At 43.3% G+C, this 23,789-nt stretch overlaps 1 protein-coding gene across 3 annotated transcripts in view; it reads left to right on the forward strand.

Annotated features, from left to right (window-relative positions):
- CACNA1D (calcium voltage-gated channel subunit alpha1 D) overlaps positions 1-23,789 on the forward strand; it is a 303,968-nt gene that overhangs the window by 151,946 nt on the left and 128,233 nt on the right. For 2 of the 3 annotated variants that reach the window (XM_047094458.1, XM_047094459.1), the window contains exons 5-8: positions 4,132-4,274; positions 8,436-8,588; positions 9,113-9,309; positions 15,596-15,699. In XM_047094458.1, coding sequence (XP_046950414.1) covers positions 4,132-4,274; positions 8,436-8,588; positions 9,113-9,309; positions 15,596-15,699 — 597 coding nt within the window. Of the gene's footprint in view, positions 1-4,131; positions 4,275-8,435; positions 8,589-9,112; positions 9,310-15,595; positions 15,700-16,244; positions 16,349-23,789 lie in introns of all 3 variants that reach the window. The other variant, XM_047094455.1, reaches the window with a different exon arrangement.

The raw sequence follows: 23,789 nt of genomic DNA on the forward strand, positions 1-23,789 counted from the left end.
ACAGTAATTAGAGAGGCCCTAAACTAGACAAAGAAATGTTTAAGAACTAAGCTGGAACCTGATCTTTAGGCTTGCTATAAAACTCCGGTAGCCAAGACTGATGTTGGCATAAGAAGTAGATATAAAGATCAATGGAATAGACTAGGGAATCTAGAAATAGACCCATATGTATGTGAGCAATTGATTTTAGACAAAGCTGCCTTGATAATTCAATGAGTTGAATTATAAATTGTAGTTAGTTTTCAACAAATGGCAATGGAACAACTATTTATCCACATGAAAAAAAGAAGAATATTTATTCCTACCTAATAACCTACACAAATATTACCTTAAGATGGATCATAAGCCTATATGTGAAAGTTAAAAATATAGAATGTAAAAATATAAAATATAAAATGTAAAAATATAGATTTTTATGACTTAGGGCGGGCAAATTTCTTAGGAACCAAAAAGTACTAGCCAAAAAAGAAATAATTAAAATTTTGGAGTTTATCAAAATTTATAATTTTTCTTGAAAAGATTGTGTGAGGAAAATTAAAAATTAAGCACAGACTGGGAAAAAATATTCACAATACAGATATATGACAAAGGACTTGCATTCAGAATATATAAAGATCTCTTATAACCCATTAGTAGGAAGACAACCCAGTATATAAATGGGCAAAAGATTTGAATAGATCTCCACAAAAGATGTGCAAATGGTCAACAAGCACCTGAAAAGATGTTCTACATCATTAGAATTAGAGAAGTACAAATTAAAACCACAATGACGCACTACGTACCTACCAGCATTACTAAATATAAAAAGACTGACAATACCAAATGTTAGCCAAGATATGGAGCAACTGGAACTCTCATACACTGCTTGTAGAAATGGAAAATGGCGCAGTCACTTTGGAAAATTTTGCCAGTTTCCTCTAATGTTAATCATACACTAACCACACGACCATATTACCAGTATTACTCTTAGGTACTTACCCAAATAAATGAAAACACATGTTCCCAAAGACTTTATTCATAATGGAGAAAAACTGGAAACAAGACAAATATCTCTTAACAGGTGAATGGATACATTCGTTGTAGTACATTTATGTACTACATATGTACCCCATTATGTACATTTATGTACTACATTATGTACATTTATGTACTACATTATGTACATTTATGTACTACAATGGAATATCACCGAACAATGAAAAGAAATGAACTGTGGATAAATGTAACAACTTGGATAAATCTCAAAAATATGGTGAGCAAAAGAAGTTAAAAGAAAAACATATACTATATGATTTCATTTGTAAAAGGTTCTAGAAAAGGGAAAAGACAACCCAAGGTGATAAGCAGCCAATCAGTGGATATCTAAGTTTGAGCTGAGAGGGAGGTGATTGCACAGAGGCATCAAAGAACTGTTGGGGATGGTGGAATTGTCCTGTATCTTGACTGTGGTGTTTGTACTTGGACCTCTGTGTTTGTCAAGAATCCTCTCACTGTGTACTTTAAACAAGTGCATTTTATATATAAATTGATCTGCAATAAAATTAAAAAGTAAAAACTCATCTGGGAAATTAAAGTAGGAATGGACTCATTGGTCTTTCTTAATAAATGCAAAGAACTTTAGAACATCAGATTATTTTTCGTCTAAAATATGCACTAAATTGTAGTCAAAGAGCAGAAGAAAAGTTAAAAAAAGAGAACTTACTATGTCTTCATGCGCATCAAATTTCTACTCCCTAAAGTTTCCAACTACAGGATGTATCTCAATCCAGTGGATTTTCCATTCCAAGCCAACTGTGACCTATTGCTTTTGTCAAGATTCCCACTAAGAGACATTAAGAAAGTAATTGATACTTCTAAAATGTTAACTGTAATGATGTGACCACAAGAGTACTCAATGGGTCTACCAGAGCTGATAGTGTTCCCTGTATAGAAAAGTTTATTCCACCCACCTAAAGCTTCGGTCAACATATATTTCAAGCATTCAGGCTCCTCACTTAAGCTTTGTGAAGAAGGACGTGGGGGCTCATTCTGTTGCTTCTGGGTCAGTTTAGGTATCTCCTTGCCTTTTTCTCCTGTGTTGGGATAAACTTAATAACAGTCTAGGATCAAATACTTTGTCTTCATGTCCTGAGCTCTCTAGGCATGCAGTACTTTTTTTGTTGGGGGTGGAGGGCGTAAGTGGTAAAGGGAGTAGAATCACAGAGTATTAGAATGGGAAAGGCAGGGCTCTGGTTCATTTAATTCCAGTTTTTTCATTTTACAGAGGGGGAAACTGAGGCCCAGAGAAGGAGAGGAGCTTTCCTAGTGCCTGCTAACTCTTAGGAATGGAAGCCAGCCCCAACCCCTTATACTCTTGGCTGTCAGGAAAAGGCAGCCAGCTTCCCTCTCTGACTCAGGTTCCTCTGTAATGGGAGAGAGACACCATTCACCTGTTATGAAGGGCATTGCTGAAGAACGAGGGGTAAAAGGACCATGATGTATGTCCTGTAAAACACTGATATTTGAAAGTGATCTTCAGTCACCACCTGCATAAATTACTTTCCTAACCCTTTGGGATGAAAATTCCTGCGGCTGACACATTTCAGAAGAGTTTGAGGTTTTCTTTCTTCTGTTTTGTTTTTGCAAAGCTATGAACTTGTTTTGGAGGGGAGACTTTTAACTTGAGCCTTGCTGCAGGGGTTTAGAGTAATAAAAAAAAAAACCCTATACTAATGAGAGAAACCAGTTATAAGTTTGGTCTATTTCCCTAGTCATAACTAGGGAGAGCCCATCTGAAGGTTTGAAAAGGTAGAGACTTGATTTATTCCCCCCTAGCGCCACCTCCCTCTCCCCCTGCCTGGGTCACTGCTAATTGCCATAGTGTTGTTAAAACAAATGGCTGGTCTTTAAATGCCCCAGAGTGATATGAGTGTGCCCAATCAGGACTGTAATCGGACCACCCTGTATTTTATGGACTTAGTGTCTTGGCAATCGAGAGGCATGCCAGTGAGGGCAGAGTTTCTACTTTGGCTGCTAATTAAACTTTAGAAACCTTTTCTCTGTTGTTGGGCCAATCATCCCCACAATCTGATTGGCCAGAGTTGATTCTATTTGAAATGGGCAAATTTATATTTATTCTGAAAAACAAGCAATAATTCCAAAGAATAAATGTTTATTTGAAAGAGCAAAAGTAACTGTCAAGTGAGCAGATTGTCTGAAAATAGCTTTATCCTAAAAACCTTTGGAGAGTAGGAAAAAATGTGTTGTGGCTGCCAGATACAATATTATGCACATTTCAAAAGAGAAGATGACGATATTAATACCTTACCTTGGTTTACTGCTTCTGGCCTTTGCACATCTCCTCAGCATCTGCGATTTACATCATTCCTTGAACATCCCTCCCTGGGAGGGTGGAGGTGGGTGTGGGTGTGTCGGTGGCTGTACCAGAAATGGTATAACACATTGATTAAGATTCAGTACTTTGAAGTCAATATTCACCCATTGATTTACTCATCAGATAAGTTTTGAGTGGCTTCTGTGTTAAGAACCGTTCTAGGCACTAGGCTTGAACAGACTAAATGAGCAAATGAACAACACAGATTAAAAGTCCCTGCCCTCATGGGACCCACATCCTAGTGGGGCTGACACACCTGGATTTCATACAATAGTTCTACCCTAGTAGTGTGACCTTGGGCAAGTTACTTGTTCTCATCAAGTTTGTTTCCTCACTTGTGAAATAATAAGAATTACTACTGCATAGCACTTTGTGAAGATTGAGATAATGATGTATAAAGTGCTTGCACCTAGTGAATGTGTATAAATGGTAGCCGCCATGTTTGTTTCCTTGTTACTTCTGTTTGGGCAATTCCACTTGTCATCATTGGATCCATGGTGAGCCCCTCTTCTGTGGGGTCTGACTTGGTCAGGGATGCTCTGTTGGCAGGAAAACAGATGACTCAGTCCTTGTTGCCAGTCTTGTTACATGTAGGGGTTGCTTTCGGGATTCAAATGCTTGCCTTTGCCTTGCTTCCCCTTTATTTAGGCAGCAGCCCCACAGAATTAGCCCTTGTTCAGAAATAACTGCTATTATCATCCTGTTTTGCTTCCCTGGGTGACAGACTCTAACAATTCTTCCTTTCTTCCTTTTTTCAGATTGTTTAGTGTAATTCTGGAACAATTAACCAAAGAAACAGAAGGCGGTAACCACTCCAGTGGCAAGTCAGGAGGCTTCGATGTCAAAGCCCTCCGAGCCTTTCGAGTGTTACGACCACTTCGACTAGTGTCAGGAGTACCCAGTAAGCACGTCTTGTTTCCTAAAGCCAGGCGTTTGTTGACTTGTTTTTCTTCTGGGTGGGGCTCAGGATTCTGGAGCTGAGTGTTGCAAGGTGAGTTGCTGTGTGCCAGCCAGGGGGTCCGCAGATGACCACGGAGGCCTTCACAGTTCACAACACACTTTTGCTTGTGTGGCCATTTTGGACCCCAGTGATAGCCCCAAGAAAGGGCCAGTGGCAACTGTTGTCTTCCTGATATTGCAGGAGAATCTTCTCTCGCACAGACATGGAGTGAGTGGTGACACGGGGCCTTGAGTTCAGGCTTCCTGCTTCCAGTCTGGTTTTCCTCTTCGGACACCTTGCTGCTGCAGCCTCCTCCTGCTCCCAGGCCTGCCCCCTCTGAAAATGGTGGTTTGTGCAGAGGAGGGTGACAGAAGGCTCACAACCAACTGCCTTTCTTCAAAGCGAGCAGCAGCAGGAGGCTGGACTCCCAAAGGGTCTACTCTGCTCTCCACTATTAAGAGTTGTGCCCATCTGGCTCTTGGGAGGGGAGAGGTGGATGCTTCTGGGTCTTCCCTGGGGTTCTGTAGGACTGGCTTGCAGGTTGTTGTGAGGACTGAAAGGGATAATATGGGGAGAGTCCCCAGTTCAAGGTCTGGAGCACAGAGGTGGCCCTCCATGGTGAGAGATGCTGTTTTCTCCACTAGGGTGTGTACCCCTCCATGCCAAGTCCTAGTCTGCTTTTTGCTCTGGACGTCTAGGCCAGGTTGAATGCCACCTGAGTTGGAACGGATGTCTGGTCGGTGCTCTGTCCAGGAGCTGCAGGCTGCTTCTGCTGCTCTGAGAAACACGGAGCGTGCCGCTTCGCTGGGCTCTGCCCCTGCACGGATGCCCCTGCTGGGGACGTGAGGGTAGATGTCCTAGCACCTCTCCAGCGACTGTGGTGGTGAGGTGGCTGCCTGCTCCGACTGGAGGAAGGATCTGAGATGACAGGGTGTGTCTGTTTTTCACGACTCATAAAGCCATCAAAAGAGCACAGATCATGTTTTTGCCTTTCCAGAAGTTCTTCATGAAATTTTTATTAAACCTGTTGGCACTCAGGACACACCAAAAATTCTCTGGAAAAAAAAAAGATTTCCAAATTTAACATTTGAAAATGTAGGAAGTGGTGTTTTATGTGTACTTGTTTTTCCAGATGGTTCATTTATTTTCATTGAAAAAGATCAGCACAAGTCAAAACCACAGAACTGTCTGGAAGCAATTGAGAAAAATAGAAATACCTTGGAAATGACTGGTTCTCTTATGTGTAACACGATGAAATGAAAAGTTCAGTGAGCAAACATGTTCTTTCAGATTTAGTCGTTATAGCTTAATCTGATCTCAGAGTAACCACGACAACCTTTTCCCCCTCAAAGAGCACATGACAGGGCAGCTTGCTTACAGTGTGTGTTGTAAGGATAAGCAGGTGCTGTGGCTTTGCACGTGCACGACTGGCCAGTGAAGCTCTCCGAACTCCTACATCATTGTTGTGGCTTCCTTGCCTAATGAGGTTTTCACTAAATGACTTGTGTTCCCAGATGCTCTTGAGAACAGTTTTAAACTATATTTCTTTCTTTTCTTCTTTGTAATGTGATGGAGTTCTGCATCACACTGTCCCAGAGGTGGACAGGGAGAAATGGGGACCTAAGTCTTGTGTGAGGACTTTTCAGCCCATATTTATTCACTGTGCTAGTGGAGGACATCCATGTCTCTCATCAGCCCCCACTGGGCTTTGGGGAGATGGGTCAGAGGCTCTGGGTCCTGATGTTTCCCATGCTGGTTGGCAACTGGGGCCTCGTGATTTTTTAAGAACTCTGAATTTTTTAGAAATGCCAGGGAAGGTATGACAGTTTACACTTACCTGGGAATTGTCTCATCCCTTCTATAGAGAATTCAGACTGTTCTATAAGACATGATTTTGTGTTTGTTCGTGAATATATATTTATTTGTTGGGAGGTAAATGTGTATTTCAAAAGGGAGTGCCTCAGGCATTCATGGAGTTCTTAACCATCCATGCTCTGATAATATTTGTCAGAATCCTGGACCATCAAGTGGGAAAGAACCCTACAGATCATTTGATCTCTGTGCATCATCTTTTAGACAAAGAAGCCGAGGGCTATGGAGGGGTAGCAACTCGTGCAGATTCTCATAGCCAGTGGGTGGCCAAAAGGGAGCAGACACACTTTCTTCCTGTTCCTGGCTTAGTGTTCTTCCCATTCCATCCCACTCTCTCCTTAACTGGAGTCCCATGAGCTCTACTGTACACACTGATTATGTACAAAGGAGTCCAATGTCAGGAAAGTCTACATGTTCACATGAAGATAAACCTCATTATCTCATAAATTTGGCCAATCTGAAATACAGTAGTTACAATGAACAAACACGTTCATGAAACATACAGCTCACTACCATGGAATTCAGAAGCACTAACTGCCAGATGATTTCGAATGGACCATCCATGTCTTAAAAAAAAAAAAAAAATCCCTCCAAACCCCTGTCCAAGTAGATAAGAGCAGATACTTCTTTTTATCTATTTCTGATAGAAGGTGAAAACATTAAAAATTTATTAATCATTTGTTTTTCTAAAACCATTTGAACATTTAACTATCTGAAGATAATACCTAGGATTTAGGTTGTAATATGGGTCTTGGAAAGATAGGCTCTTCTTGAGTGAAATCTTCTCGGTTTACCCTCCCCATCTCATCCCTCCTGTCTCTCCGTGGACTTCCAATCATGGTTAACTTTTGTTATTATCGCTAATGAATATTTTTCTCTTCACTTGGTGTGTTCTGATTTCTGTCTTACTTGCTTCTAGCGTCTTGGCATCTTACACTCTTTTGTTCTTTGAATATGTGTAGGGAGCTGTGCTCCTGGGCAGGGGTTGGGGGTGGGGTGGGGGGGGAGAACCCAGATGCTAAACACAGTAATTAGGAAGCCTGGCTGCAGTGTGGGTTCTGGTTTCCTGCCCAGCACCCACCCTCAGTCTCCAGCTTCTGCCCACCCCTCCTGACCTGAGTACTGCTCCACAAACCCTCCTTCCACAGCCTGTCTTGTCGTGTGTTGTGGCTCTGAGCATTGCTGTATACAGGGCTTCCTGGTACTCCTGTCGCCCCATCTCTCAGGTCCATGTAGCAGTGGCAGCACACTTCCCTCTTAAGGTTAGGCCCGCCATCAAACATCCTGGGTCTAAGGGGGCTCTTGCCCCTCTCCCTCCCTCCTTCAATCCAGGAGAGCCTCCTTTTTGACATTCTTGTTTTTGTTCAGGCGCACAGGTCTGCCTCAAGACCCTGCCTCCACGGGCACCTTCTCCTCCTCTCAAACTCAGCTGCTAGATTCATCATGATCCTCAGGCTGTCCTGCCTGGAGAGCCCAGCACTCCCCAACAACTAGAGAAGTTGGCCTCACCTCCCGCTGCCTTGTTCCTCTTTCTCAAGAGTCTGCCTTTGCTGATGGAGAAAAGTCTGACCCTGTAACCCAAGTTTAAAACCCAGAGCTACCTAGCTGCAATCTGCTTTTTCTTTCCTGATCTTCTCTCCACTGTTTGACCACCAACCAAGACTCACTGGCCTGGCCCACGTTGCCTGGCTCACCTGCCATGCTTCTGATGCTCTTCCCTCTGTCTGGAGCAGCCCCTCTCCCAGGCCCACCTGTGGAAATCCATCCTCTTCCACCCTTGGGCCCTAGCAAGAGAAGTGCTGCTACCCAGTCCTCTGTCTTATCCCCATTCAGAAGTGATGTCTTTCTTTTTTTTTTCTTAAGTTTATTTATTTACTTTAAAAGAGAGAGAGTGTGAGCAGGGGAGGAGCAGAGAGAGAGGGAGAGAGAAAGTCCCAAGCAGGGTCCATGCTGTCTGTGCAGAGCCCTATGCAGGGCTCAATCTCATGAACTGTGGGGCCAAGACCTGAGCAGAAATCAAGAGGTGGATACTTAACCAACTGAGCCACCCAGGAGCCCCTAATATTAATTTAATGTTAAATATCTCTTTGAATTTTATTACTGTGTGTCATATATGGAGCAGGCACCATTAGGAATTATATATATATATATATATATATATATATATATATATATATATATAAAACCATCCATCCATCCATCTCCTTAAAGAATCTCCCTGGCTCACAAACTTCTTTCTCTCTCTTGCAGGTTTACAAGTTGTCCTGAACTCCATTATAAAAGCCATGGTTCCCCTCCTTCACATAGCCCTTTTGGTATTATTTGTAATCATAATCTATGCTATTATAGGATTGGAACTTTTTATTGGAAAAATGCACAAAACATGTTTTTTTGCTGACTCAGGTGAGTAATGAAAAATGGTAGCTAGCCTAGCTTTAAAAAATTTAATTTTCCTCCCAATAGCTTACATGGTTTGGGGAAAATCTAAAACAAAATGGCGGGGGGGGGGAGCCAAATATACCAGTAAATGTACTGAGCCAGTTCTTAGTGTGAATTGTGTTCAGAATAAATGAGGATTTAATCTCCTTTTCTATCCTGATTTCTTATGTAATGTGTCCTGGCAAACCAGATGAGGTACCCCCAAAACTAGAACATGAGAGGCATCACTAGCATTGTTCTCTGTAGGCTTAAGAAAGGTTCTATAGAGTCAGGACAGAGGAGGGAGCAATGGATTCTGAGTACCTAAGTGTCATATGCCACAGAAGAGGGAGTCTTTGAAGTGGACCTTGAGGGTCAAGTGGGAGTCTGAGACAGCACCGGTGGGAGGCAGGTGTTCTAGGCTCTGACAAGGGCACTCAGCTTCCACCAACTCTGGGCTTCCGGGTGTTGGTGTCTTGAGTGGTGAAGCCTGTGTGCTCTGTTTGCAGATGTCATAGCTGAAGAGGACCCAGCGCCATGTGCGTTCTCAGGGAATGGACGCCAGTGTGCCGCCAATGGCACGGAGTGTAGGAGTGGCTGGGTTGGCCCAAATGGGGGCATCACCAACTTCGATAACTTTGCCTTCGCCATGCTCACCGTGTTTCAGTGCATCACCATGGAGGGCTGGACAGATGTGCTCTACTGGGTAAGTGGCTGGAGGATAGTGTGTGGAGTGTTCTTTCTTTGGATAAGAGTGCTTCATTTGTTAGCACCATTGGAGACTTAGCTGAAAAAGAACCCTGGAAGTCAGTTCTTTGGGAAGGGAAGCAGACCCTCTCCTCACTCAGCGAGACTCATTCTCTTTCCTCCTCAGGTCTTTCATTTCCATTCCAGAAAGCTGCTGTGTAGTATTGGCTGCCTCACTCCCCAGTGCTGTTTGGTGTGCCTGCGAGTCCTTGTTTTGAGGTCACTCCCTAGATCAAGGCTATTGTGATTTAAACTCTTAGAGAGCCAGGGGCTATTGTCCAAGAGGCCCCTGGACTTCCACAGGCTTGGTCTTTTTTTACGTAAAGGTGGGCTGCTCTACCAGATCCTAACAAAAGATAGGGAGTATAACTTGGATCCCTTTCATGCTTCCCATGAACTTAGTGCAGCCTTAAGGCCAAAATGGATTTTCCTTATTTTATACTGTTTCCCTCTTGCCTTTTCAGCATTACCATAAATTAGCCCAGCACAGCCCCTACCTCTCTCTTCCTTTCTCTTTGGAGCTATAGAACTCTGGCAGAGAGGGTTGGAAAGGCACGTCAAACTTCCAGGGCTGGTGGACCCATCCAACCTGCCATGAAAACAGACTGATGCCCTTTCTCTGGCTAAGGTCTTGCTCTCTGTTCCTGACAGAGCCAGAAGGCTTTGCTATAAATGAAGAGCAATAGTATTTTAACTGCTATTTCTCAGAGCTGAGTTTGTTTATTTATTTAGTAGAATTTGAAAAAGCTCACAGAAGTTTAGAAATTATTTTCCATGGCACAGATTGCTGGGAAAAACCAGCTGATGTGCAGATTTTGAGCCTAAACCCAAGTTCAAATGAGATTAATCAGGATTCCAATAATTATTGGTTAAAAGGCAGTTAGTAATAAAGTACTTTCTTGAATGGGCAGTCTTTAGTTAGAAGGCCTACAGATTGAGAATTAGCTTTGGCAGTATCTACATTGTAGATACTCTATAGGGCTTCATATTCCTTTATAACTTCAGAGAACACAACACACAATGGTTTTAAATAGGTTTTGCTTCCCTTCACCAATGAACACCATTCTTACAGGGTTGTAGAAATCTCTATATATTCAATGTTATGCAAAGAAGGTATACTTTTATCTTCTTCTCCAAAGCGTGAGTCTAGTTTAGTAAAAAGTTTTAAGCATCACTAACATGTTGTATCTTCTCTTTTCCCTTCCTTTTTCTTATTGTCCTAGGAAAGAGAGAATGTGCATGTGTGTGTGTGTGCACGTGTGTGTGTGGGCATGCATGTCTATATATTCATAAGATAATGTCTTTCATGAAGAGGAAGAAGGAGGGAAATTATATTGGATGAGCCAAGATCATGGCCAAGGCAAGGGGACCTTCAAATTAGGTAAAGGGTTCATTGTCAGTGTTAACTTCTGAGTTGCAAATCCTAGTTAGATTAGTTGAGATCTCAATCCTGGTTTTGCCTTGAAGTTTCTGATAAATAGAAAACGCTTCATCCAAATAGCCCGAACTCTGATCCTCCCCATCCCTGCAAATGGTACAGGAAACAACATCTTGATTTAAAAAAAAAAATCTGTGACTGTTCTCAGCTCTGTTGTCCTCTCTGTTGTCAGAGTGAATTGTCCAATGTGCCTGATCCAATGTGCCTTGACTAATGCACAATTTCATACCGTATTTTACATTTTTGCACATGGACTCTTGACAGTTTTCCTGTCGTCTAGCAAGTGAAAACTCTTTAAAGTGTGATTAAAGGAGAGAAAACTCCATACACCCCAAAACAAAAGTATCCATTGCTTTTGGAGCGCCTAGGATTGCATAATTATTATCTCTATCATTAATATGACAGAGTTAATAATTTGACAATATAATAATTATATTCTCTGTGAATTACAGGGCATCTTTATTCTGATGGAGGAGCTCAAGTAATTTACCAACATTATCCCAGTCTGTATCCCTTTGTAGAAAGTCTGGATTTTGAAGACCAAGCAGTGGTATACAGAGAGGCCACTGAACATACAGGACCCAGGGTCCTATAGCAAGTGGTTGTTGTTCTTGATCCAGGGGTTTGTAGATCCAGGGGTCTGTAAGGGGCCAGATAGTAAGTATATTTGGCCTTGTGGACCATTATATCCCTGTCACAACCACTCAATTCTGCCTTCTGCCTATGCCACGCAGAAGCAGCTGTAGATAACATGTAAATGAATGGGTGTGGCTCTGTTCCATTAAAATTTTATTTGTGGACACTGAACTTTGAGTTTTATATAACATTCATGAGTCATGAGACAGTCTTTTGATTTTTATCCCCCAACTATTTAAAAATGAAAAATCTATTTTTAGCTCAAGCGTTGTGCAAAAGCACGTGGTGGGCTGGGTTTGGCCCACACGTCATAGTTTGGTGACCCTGCTCTAGACTGGAACCCAGCACTCTTTCCTTGGTATTCCCTACTGTCAGAGGTTTGTGAACCATTGTAGAACACTAGGGGGCAGCTAAGTCATCTCCCATACAGTTCACTAAGGTCTCTGAAACACATCAGGTTTAATTATTCATTGATTATATTAACTCATCAGAGAGATAAGCAAGAGCCAAGGCACTAAGCCTTCTTAATATTGAATGGACCACGGTCAGGTGGAAAATACACAGCTGTGTTCCAGCACAGAACATCCTTGACCAGCACGGTGCCTGGCACAGAGCAGGTGCTCAACAAATGCTAGTTCCTCTTGCCTCTCATTGTACACTCCCATCACCTCCGTGTGGAAAGGCCATGTTTAAATATCGGTTTTTATGAACAACTAGGGTGGAAAGGGAACATCTCGAGAGATAACTAGGGAGATTAGATTATAAATATTGATTGCAAGAAAATTTCTCAATCCTTCAGGTGTTTGTATATAGTGGGCACAATCTTTGCCAGGGATTATTTTGCATCTTGTCAAGTTTATATTCAGGCAGTGTTCTCAAGCTCATTGATGCCTTAATTCTCAAGAATTTCTGGAAAAGGGCTGGCAGGGTCTTGAGAAATTTACAGGTGGGTCCAATATACAGGAAAACATACTTAGAGAACTGTTTGGATGTGTGGGAGTGGGATCATCAATTTCTGGTGGAAAAAAAGTTCTTGTAGAGCTCTTTTATAAAGTGAGTTCCATAAGCATAATTAAGCTGCCATCTGATCCACACGTATTTGTTGTCTACGGAGGCAGCAGGGTGTAGGTCAAGGGAAGAGCATGAAGGCTGGGTAGGGCTGGGTGTATGGCCTTGGGTAGGTCACCAGAACTCTCTGGGCTTTAGTTTTCTTATCTGCAAGATGCACAGTTAGAATACATTCTTTAAAGACATGTCTTTAAAGGTAGGAAATTGAAATAGTGTTTGTTTCAGGAGAGAGCTACTCATGTATTAATCATTTACAGCCTCCTGCCTTAGTGCCAGGCTCTTTCCTCAATGAACACACCTCTGGAGGTGCTGGCTGCCAGACTCGAATGGGAAGTCCACATGGTCACGCTGACAGTCTACTTCCTTCAAGACGCCTGGGAAATTCATCCCTCATTGGCCAAGGGCTTGCCTTTCTGTGCCTCTCTCTTATTCCCTACTCAGAGGAGCCCCAACCAGTATACCAAGTTCCCAGTAGTGTTTTCAACAGTTAGAAAAAAACCAAAAAGCCTTAGGTTGGTCTTTAATTGAAGACATGAATGTACATTTCAGGCTTTGAAATGAGGGGGAAAAAGGAAACTAAATAGAATGTTATTTTCTAGGGGCGCCTGGGTGGCGCAGTCGGTTAAGCGTCCGACTTCAGCCAGGTCACGATCTCCCGGTCCGGGAGTTCGAGCCCCACATCGGGCTCTGGGCTGATGGCTCAGAGCCTGGAGCCTGTTTCTGATTCTGTGTCTCCCTCTCTCTCTGCCCCTCCCCCATTCATGCTCTGTCTCTCTCTGTCCCAAAAATAAATAAACATTGAAAAAAAAAAAAAGAATGTTATTTTCTAGGCACCAGGTGATACTACCTGATGGCTTTGATACAAATCTTTCAAAAATGAATCTAAATTGAAATGCTTCAGCTCATGCTGAGTTTTTCATTGTTGATAAAGACCACACAGACAAAATCCCAAGCAGAGTCTTTATTTTCATTTGGGTATTTTTCAGAATAGCTTACCAGTTCTGACTTGTCCCATGTATATGATAGGGTCTGAGGAATACTAGCCTCTGAAAAGAGACTTGGGTTGAGAAGGTTTTGTTTGGAGAAAGACTGGCCTTTAGATACTCAGTTTCATTTCTCTTCCCACCTTCTGGAGATTTAGACAGTTTTCTGTGGCCTTTGCTGTGGCCTTCTCCCCAGCCCACAGCTGTCACTCCAGATGATATTTCTGATCCAAGCAAATGTGACTCTGTCCAACACCTACACCTAAGAAATTAAAAGCTTCCTTAATTAAAAAAAAAAAAGTGCCCTCCCAAGTGGAGCAGACTGCCGTTCCTAGCATTCCCTGGAACAGCAGACTGGGGCCTGAACGAGGACTGGTAGAGCATTTGACTTGGCCACTGACTTTGCCAGCGCTATGCGGGACTGAGGTCTCCTGTTGGGAGTCCTGGACTTTGCACATCCTTCCCTCACCCCATGGGCATGCCCTCCCCTGTCATCTGCACTGCTCCTGCAGAGAGGAAACAGGCCCAGGGAGGTCTCCATGGAAGGCCCTGACTCCAGGCTGGGCTCTGGCCACTACACTGGACAGCTTGGTTCTTCTCTTCCACACACCAAGTTTTTAAATAAGTTTAGTGGTGGTGTTGCTTTGGAAGAAATACCCTGTGCCTTCCTGCTGAAATTAGTTTATCCAGCTTAATTAGATCAACAATTGCAGCCACGGCCCTGGTTCATTCATTACTCTAATTGCCAGTGTAAGATGTGCAGAGTGATACGAGTTCTATTAAGCACATCAATTTTCATGTGGCCAAACAGGTGTTTCATAAGGGATTTAATGTCCTCTCCCTAGACTTCGGCAACAGATGTTAGGTCATTTTTTTTTTTTTATGTTCTCTTTTCCTGTTTGGCTTCTGCATGAGGCAAACATAGTGAAATACATGCGCCTCATTCTGTAAAGCTAAAATCTGGAGCCAAATAATGTGGAAGAAAGCACATGCTTAAAAGCCTAAGGGGCTTTCACCTGTGAGGCAAGAACGGTCACTCTTCCCAACTACATATAGTTCTACTGGCCAAAGATTCTGGGTGTTCCAGTAAAGTCAGGCAGAGGGGTCATTCATTCTGTCCCTGGACTGGTCCTTAACACCTCCTTCCTCGGAGAAGTGTTTGCCTAATGTAACACTGACCTGTGCTGCTGGCAAGTTCCATCTAGCCGTGAACCTTGAAGCACCTCTTTGCTCCTGCATGAAGGCTGCTCATGACCAAACCTCCCCTGTGACAGTCTGCCCCGGAGGCCAAGACTGACTGTGATGCTTGAGCTTGTTCCAGTAGTAGCAGCACAGGGTTCCTTTGGACCAGCTTTCTCTCACCTGGTGTCAGTCAGCTCACAGCTGGAGCCAGCTCTCCCAGGTGGCTCATCTAGGTCAAGGCTAGATGGGGGGGGGGGGGAGATAAGGGCTTCTTTCCTTCTCCTGGGTCTGTCCTCAGGTGCAGTTGGGAAACATCTCATTCCCAAAAGCACTCTTGAATGTGTGTCAGCTAGTTGACTTCTGAGCACTTTGCATTAATTTGGCCCTGCTTGCACTCACTGATGGCAGATAATCTAGATTTCAGATGGGTTAGGTTTCTTTGGATTGGTTAGCTTCCAATGGAAATGTATTATTTTAGGTGTTTTTTTTTAAAGAACTTACCGAGTTAAATGTTGCAAGTTTGTCTCTATTAAGACTTTTCCACCATTACAAAATGTAAAAGCAAGACGTTCTAACAACTTGGGTAGGGTAGAAAATACTTCCAGATAAGCACGAGCTTTGTCCTCTACCAAGATCTATTTGGAAAGTCCATGATCAAGGCTGTTTCCAGTGAGAAAGAGCCAGATTCTAGCTGATTTCCCTGCCTGTGTCAAAGTGTGCTGTTATTTGCCCCCAAACTTTGATGACTCTTTGTGTGTGTGCGCATGTGTGTGCGTGTGTGTGGGGAATATATAGTGAATGTGACTTGGCTACTGTTGTCTCTTATTCAAATCTAAATGTTTAATTCAATGCATAAAATGCTGTCTCTAATGTGACCCTCGCTCTTTATTAGATTCTCTTATTAACCTGCTCCTATGAGACTATCTTATTTCTTGCAGATGAATGATGCTATGGGATTTGAATTGCCCTGGGTGTATTTTGTCAGTCTCGTCATCTTTGGGTCATTTTTCGTACTAAATCTTGTACTTGGTGTATTGAGCGGGTAAGCTACACCTCTTTCATCTTGAAAGCAGAGTCCTAAGGATGGTTGCCAAGACCACACAGGTTTTGCTAGATGGGGGCGGCCGGGTAGGTGCCAAACACATTCTGTGTCCTCTGGGATGCTTTCTCTTCTGCTGAGGCTTCCCAAACCAGGATGCTTCCTGGAACCTCACCAGCCTTTATGAAAGAAAGCTATGGAATGGTTATTGACCAGAAATTAATCAGCATTGTTGCTTGGGATTTAAATAGATTCCATTGCCTGCCCTTTGTCTGTCCTAAAATGAGATACACTTATAATTGCTTTATTGGTCTGGATCCAAATATGCAGATTAATTGGTACAAAACAGTAGCTAAATGCACTGGTCCTGGCTGACTTTTGGTGGGCCATATTTGTAGATTTCAGCAGCACAACTTGTCCTTACCTGAAAACACAAGATAGAGTGAGTCTTCACTCAAAGCCCTGAGTGGTCTGGTCTGGCAGCTCTTCCTGGGGCTCCGCTCTTTAGTAAATGGATAACTGATAACTGATCTCCTTACATTTTACAGGTAAATGATGCAATAGGATGGGAATGGCCATGGGTGTATTTTGTTAGTCTGATCATCCTTGGCTCATTTTTCGTCCTTAACCTGGTTCTTGGTGTCCTTAGTGGGTAAGCAGTCAGATCCATGTTGCACACTCTGCTGGTGCCACGTGTGGGGCAGCTCTACATGTCCCCCCAGCTGCTCCCCGCAGCTTCTCTGCATGTGTGTGGACTCTGACGTGCCTTCTGTGTGTTGCTTTTGGATTGAACTGTGATTCTCTCTGCCTGTATCTTGTCTGTGAGGTTCTGTGTTTCTGATGCTTGCCAAACATTATTAATTTAATGAAAACAGTTCCCTGAAGCCAGGTGCATTAGTACGTCCATGTGCAGACGTGGATTGCAAGTGAGTAAAAGGAGTCCCAGCCTTGGTCTCCCCCAGGAAAGGCCCTTTGTCTTTCGTGGCTTTATTCCCATTTAATACATAACCTGGCATTTTTGAGTCACCCATGGTGTGGCTTGAATATTTCCAGGGTGTTTCAGATTTTATTGAGTAGGAGGAATAAACCTAGATTCGCACATAAACCCTGAACAATTTCAAAAATCTTACATCCTTCAAGTCATTTATTTGCTTGGTTGTCTGCTACTGTCACTATGAGAACTATCCCTCTAATTCATGATTGGTCTTAACTTGTGAAATCTTTAATGCAGAGTAATGACCAGCTTTTACAAATACACTTCCTATGGGGCTTATAGTCCCTACCACTCGTTCACCATTTTTGAAATTTCAGTTTGCTGCCCCCACTTAGTGGATGACTTCCCATGGAGAGGAGTCTCTGTAGAGAGTGGAGGCTGGCTCTGGAAGGGGATCCTGGTATTCCTGGGCTCTGCCCTGCCCATACTTGGAGATGCTGTCCGAAGCCCCTCGGGTGACTCTGTATCCTCCCCACCCGCAGACACACAGAAAGGGGAGCACCCCTAGAAGGGAGAAGGGGCTCTCTGGGCTCTCCCAGAAGCTGCTTCTGAACATAACCGCTGCTGGGGGCCAGGGGTGCCCATCTCCCCCCGGAAGAGCCTTTGTTACCCACTGCACTCACACATCCTCAGGAAATACTTGAGGTGGTACACTTGATCCCACGTGAGTGTATCCTCACCTGTTTTATCTTCTTCTTCCCAAGCCTGTGTCTCGGGTGGGGGGCAGGGGGTGCGATGCCTTTGTGGAATGCTGAGTCCCTGAGGAATCCTGTGTTGCATCTCTCTGAACACTGCCTTTTCCAGAGCAGGGCTCACAGCTTGTCCTTCACCTCTGCTTCCTTTCCTCGTCTACCCTCTAAACTGCCCTGCCTGTCTTCAGGGGATAATATATGTGGTCAGTTTTACACCATGGATGCACGCTGTGGCGGGAAGACCCCCTCAAGAGATGGCCCGGTGAGGGGAGTGGGGACTGGGTCGGGTTGAGGGTATGACAGCATCATCCACTCCCAGCAAAGCTTCCTTCTGTCTACCGATGAATGGCCCTGCAAGCCCTTGTTTTAAAGTTTGAACACTTTAAAAGTGCTTTCATCCTGATGAGTCTCTGTGGACTCAGGTTAGCATTGGGCTTAGAAGCGTGGAATTTATCCCTGGAGAAACAGCACAGCTCTGGTTTTGCATCAGGAGCAGTCCACACAGGGTTAACAGCAACTCCGTGCTGCAGTCCTTGGCTCCCCACGTCTCCCAAGTTCAACCAAACTGACTGAGGCCATGGAAACGACTAATTTTAACAGTGCCAGTGACATGCCTTATCTCTGAGCTTCCCGGAGCAGGAGCCATCGCCCAGCTGTGATGAAGCAGCTCAAAACGGGGCGGGGGGGGGGGGAAGGAAAAGATGGGAGGAGGGGCTCCTTATTATAATGGTGGGCATTAAATGTTGACCCCTATGGAGGATAAAAACAGTACATGCTCATGGAACAACCAGGTTACTGGGATATATTCTAGGGAAAACAATAAGTAATTTTAAAACATTTTTGTATCGAAGCAAAACTACATCCCTTCTGAAGGAGAATGCAATGACATGTGAATTTTTAAAATCCAAAACTTTCCAGTGATTTCCACAGTCCCTTCATGCTGTTCCCCAGCTCCTAAGGGCCGCACGCTGAGGGGTCTCCAGCATGAGGCCACTCTGGAAGGTAGTGTGGAGAGGTACTCAGTGTAAAGTGAGAACCGAGGCTGCAGGGCAGAGCCTTTAGCCATGCTCGCGAGTTTGCCTAGCATTTCCTGCTGAGCCAGAGGCTAGGCAAGCCAGGTGTCTAAGACACAGAGGCTCTGGGCTCAGGCTTCCGTTGTCTGGTGGGCAGACTGTCGTCAAGCAGCGCAGGATGGCAGAGCTGGAGCAGGGGTGTAGACCAAGGGGCTGTGAAGACTGCATGTCTGTGAACTGGCTCTTGAAAGGCGATAAGGCGTCTGCGGGGGAAGACCGATGATGACGGACATGCTCCCACCTCCCCAACAATTCCCCACTCCTCTGCCCAGCGACTCCCCCTTGACTGGTCCCCAAAGCAACAAAAAATCAAAAGAAGTCATTCGTATGCATTTTCTTGTGAAATTTTTAAAAATTTGCTTCAACCTTAGAGTTCTTCACAATTTTTTTTTTAGGAAACGCTAATGGGATCACAAAACCAGAGGGATGTAAATATTAAAAGCAAGATGACTTTCATTGCATAGCCCCTTAGGGACCACCAGACCAGCACACATGTAATCCTTAAAGCACTGAATTAAAAGCCTCCCATTTTAGAAACTTAAGACCATGCTATTGCCTTCTGGTGAAGGATCGCTAAATGATGCTTGTGTGTCTTTAAGTCTGTTAACTACTTGGAAATACTTGTTTCTGCTACTTGGCTTTTTCTTTTTTCATGTGGCCATGCCATCCTATTGTGTTCGTGAACTGATTTTAATCTGCACACCCGATCTGGTGTTGGTACATTTGTAAAGCGTTCTAAGCTTTGGAAAAATCTTTGGTTTTACAACAGCTCCTTTTCTCAAGGTGAGTATGAAGTTTATGAACTGTACACCCTGTGTCACCAAGCGTGAACACAGATGAAGACTTTGCTCTCTGACGATAGTGTTCTATGGGGGGTTGGGGCAGGGGAGCCAGGAATGTCTCTAGCTCATGTTGCAATTTTACATGAAGTTGTCACTGCGGAGATGGTCCATTATGACCAGGGATTGGAAAGAATGTCTCATGTAAGTCTGTAAGTCAGGCAGATTATGTCTCTTCTCATGATGGTTTTTTTGTTTGTTTGTTTGTTTGTTTGTTTTAGAAGATTGGTGATTTTTTTTTTACTTTTAAAATTGTTCATTTAACTTCTTGTCCTTTTTGAGGTTTTTGTCAGTAAACAGGCAAAATAAGAGGACTATTGGTGTTCCAGTGCTTTGTTTCTTTAGAATCCCTGCCAGATTCTCAGGGGGAGGAATGGTGGTCCCGGGCTGTGGGTTCACCTCTTCCCCTGCAAGACCCACCTGATGCCAGGCATACCTGTGGTACGGCCCCCAAGGTGTGGTTCAGGCCCCCAAGAGGAGATTGGTAGATGAGAAGACCTGGGTTCTGGTCCTGGCATTGTCACACACCAACTCTGGGGACTTTACTTGTAATCCTGAGCTTCCATCTCTTCGTCCCTCAAATATGGATGGTCCCATCCTGCAGCTTTCCCTATAGGGTGACTGGTTTTATATCTGGTAATGAATGTGGAAGTTAAGGATTTTACTCATTGAATGTGTCTTCATCCTAAATCCATGGATCTAAATCCTAGTCCCCTTTCTGGGTGAAGCGGGAATAGACACGGGGGCTCTTTGGAAATTAAAGTGTACCATTTTCTGGATTTCCCATAAAGTGACCAAGAGAAATGAGCTTTGTATACACATTAATTCTGTACTCTGCGCCCCCTCGAACGGAAGCCTTGGAGGTTCTTTGTCAGCTAATTTTGCAGTTCCACATGGTTGTGACTCAAGTTCTCTCTGACAGTGATTTTTTTTTTTCCACAAATTTGGGGGCATGGTATTTCTGTAGCATCGTAGTTAATCAGACTGGCTTTAGAGTTAGATAGCCAAGACTTGATTCTTTGCTCTACCTTTTACCAACTGTGAGATTTGGGGCAAATTACTTATCTATTTGAGCCTCACTTTCCTGGTCTGTGCAATGGAGTTAATAATACCAACCACATTTTGTTGCTTGAGGATTCAGTGAGCTAGAGCATAGCATACTTGCTCTTTGTTACTGTGGTGGCTTGAGTGAGAGTATATAAAATGTGATTTGATGCAAGAAAAATCTAATCAACCCAGCCCTTTTAAACTAATAATAATTGACCAAGATTGGCTTGCTTCAGTGGAAAGTCAAAGTTCTAGAATATTTTTAAGTGTTTTATTGCATACACACGTGTATATATAATGACATAAGCCAATGATTACTGAAGGATATTATTACATAAACCACCTCCTGGGTCTGCTTTAAGGAACAGATTAAAATCATTTTTAACTCGTCTATGAATTCAAAGCTTTGGTTTTGTCAACATCTTAGGGAAAATATTTGAAACACTTTCTTAAACAGGCTTTGTCTGTTAGAATATTCTTTGTAAATTAGGTTTTGTGACCTAAGATTGAATGTAAACCCAGCCCACATCTGTACATTCAAAGTCCTTTATCTCTAAATTAATCTGTGTTCTTTGTGTCCCAATAAGTTTCAGTTTACCAGATCACAGGTATCTTTTTAAATCACTGATCCAATTTTATATTACTAGAGGCCTGTTTATCTTAACTTCAGAAGTTTTGAGGGAATATGGATGAGGATGAGGTGAAACATTGTAGAAAAGCAAGGGCCATTTTCTTTCTTATATATTAAATATAATATATTGTCAAATTGGTTTCCATACAACACCCAGTGCTCATCCCAATAGGTTCCCTCTTCACTGCCCATCACCCACTTTCCCCTCTCCGTTTTCTTTTTTTTTTTTAATATATGATATTTATTGTCAAATTGGTTTCCATACAACACCCAGTGCTCATCCCAACAGGTGCCCTCCTCAATATCCATCACCCACCCTCCCCTCCCTCCCACCCCCCATCAGCCCTCAGTTTGTTCTCAGTTTTTAAGAGTCTCTTATGCTTTGGCTCTCTCCCACTCTAACCTCTTTTTTTTTTTCCTTCCCCTCCCCCATGGTCTTCTGTTAAGTTTCTCAGGATCCACATAAGAGAACACATATGGTATCTGTCTTTCTCTGTATGGCTTATTTCACTTAGCATCACACTCTCCAGTTCCATCCACGTTGCAACAAAGGGCCATATTTCATTCTTTCTCATTGCCACATAGTACTCCATTGTGTATATAAACCACAATTTCTTTATCCATTCATCAGTTGATGGACATTTAGGCTCTTTCCATAATTTGGCTATTGTTGAGAGTGCTGCTATAAACATTTCCCCTCTCCATTTTCAAACCAATGGATCATTCTGAGTTTTACCATTGAGGTCTTTCCATCCCATTCTAGTTCCATCGAATTGCAGGGTCTACACAAAGACTCAGGCATGGCTATTTTACTAAGAAATAGCAGTATAAAGAGACTGGGGAGGGAGAGGTAGTGGTAGTGGTGAAGTATGAACTGTGTTATATCAAGATTTTGCGGAATAGGATCAGGTTTGGGGCACCATCATTTGCACCCTAGTCCATTTGAATTCATACTGTCATGAGCCATGGTAGGTCAGAGATTGCCTCTGATTTCCTCCCCTTGAATGTTGGCTCAGGAGACAAAACATAGCAGGGAGATGATAGTTGTATCACTTGTGAATATTTTCTAAGTGGAGACATAACCTCTTGGAATAGGCATAAATATATAAATTATTCATGACTGGGATTAGATTTTGCTCTCATTCAACACTTCACCAGCATCTGCTGATTGAAAATGAACACTAGAATTTCTTCTATACATACTCCTCTGGTATATCTCATCTTAGAAGAGTAGTTGGGTTGCTTATAGCCTTGAAGGGGTGTTGTTAGGTAATGGGATAACTGGGCTGCCAGTATGATTGGGTGCCACTATATCACAGACCCAAGTTGTACTGAGTTCAAGGATTAATTTCATATCTTGACTGGCAGACTGAGAAGGCACATAGAAGTCTAATCTAGAAATGAAAAATAGGGTACAGGGTTTTTGGTAGATCATACGATTTAAAAAAATAGATTTTTTTGTGTGTAATTAGTGATGATGAGGATCATGCTGCCAGAACTCCAGACAGAGGCATCTTTAATGATCACTTGTAGCAAAATAATGCTCACATAATTTAGCTGGGTTTGTCTTTGGTTTGAGTAGGCTAATATGTGAAAGATGTGTCCACACAGTTGGAGGATGTTTCTTTTCTTGAACATGGAAGTAACCTGAGTGAGGTCAAAGGTTGAGGGAAAGATCCATGGCTCTTTAGTAACTTCACCTGGTTTGGCTTTGGTAGAACAAGGGATTAAACCCCACTTTGGCTTTGAATGGAAGAATGCTAAATTTCCTTTTACTGATGAAGAACCAAGCTCAACACTAATATATACGTTTCAACACTGAACTTTCTTGTTGCAGAGTTAAAAGGCTGTCGGGGGTAGCTGGCAGCAGCATCCTGGTGCTGTTGGTACCATGGTACCTGAAGTGCACAGGCTGGTAGCCACACCTGACATTAACAAGTGAGTGGTAACCTCTCTGGCGCTGGCTCGCAGCTACTGTTTCCATAGAAATGGCTGTTGGGATCGGTGGAAACGAGGTAAGTGAAAGTTTTCGCTGATCCTTGTTTCCATCAAGCTGACGTCTGTTTCCCTGGCAACAGCGGTGGACAGCAGCCAGGCACTAGCAACAGATTCAGTAGAGCTCTCTCGCTTGTCAGCTGTGGCTATCATCTGTTCCTGAGTTCCTTTTTTCATAAGGCATAGCAAAGGCCTCTGAGGACCAGGGGGGCACCTCTGGCCACGTGTGCCCTCCTGGGCACCCATTTTGCCGTTGGAGAGCTCTGTGTGAAGCAGCAGCTGCTCCCGCCACTGTCTTCCCTCCACCACCCTCTGGGTGGTTGATGTACAGCCCAGGAGAAGGGGAGACGTAGTTGCAGGCATCGGTGTTGCAGGGCAGGGCTATTTAGTCTGTTGATTCCAAGTCCTGGGGGGAGAGAATTCATTACAGTACTTTCGTACACAGACCCAGCTCTTCATAAACTTGCTGGTAACTTAATGGTCAAAATTAAAGCCATAATTTTCCTGTGCTCCCCTTTCGATTGGAGGTATTAATAATTGCTATCCCTTTTACAATGAGAGGGATGTTTATGAATTTAATCATTTGACTTCTTGGGAGAAACATATTGATGATTGCTCCTAAGAAGCTACCGTCAACCTTATGTCTTTTTTTTTTTTTTTTTTCATTCCGTGTCATATTCTTGGGCAGGCTGGTAAAACTGCTTACAGAGATCAAGTGTTGGTAGAGCTGGGCAGCTCAGCATGCAAAAACCAGTATGTTCATAGTACAGGGAGCTCTTCTTTATTAAAGTTCAGCCGTTGTTCCTTTCTTGGAGTTTCATT

This window comes from Lynx rufus, unplaced genomic scaffold (assembly GCF_022079265.1).
Source record: "Lynx rufus isolate CCGP_SWC_20201006 ecotype Redwood Valley unplaced genomic scaffold, mLynRuf1.p SCAF_4, whole genome shotgun sequence".
NCBI lineage: Eukaryota > Metazoa > Chordata > Mammalia > Carnivora > Felidae > Lynx > Lynx rufus.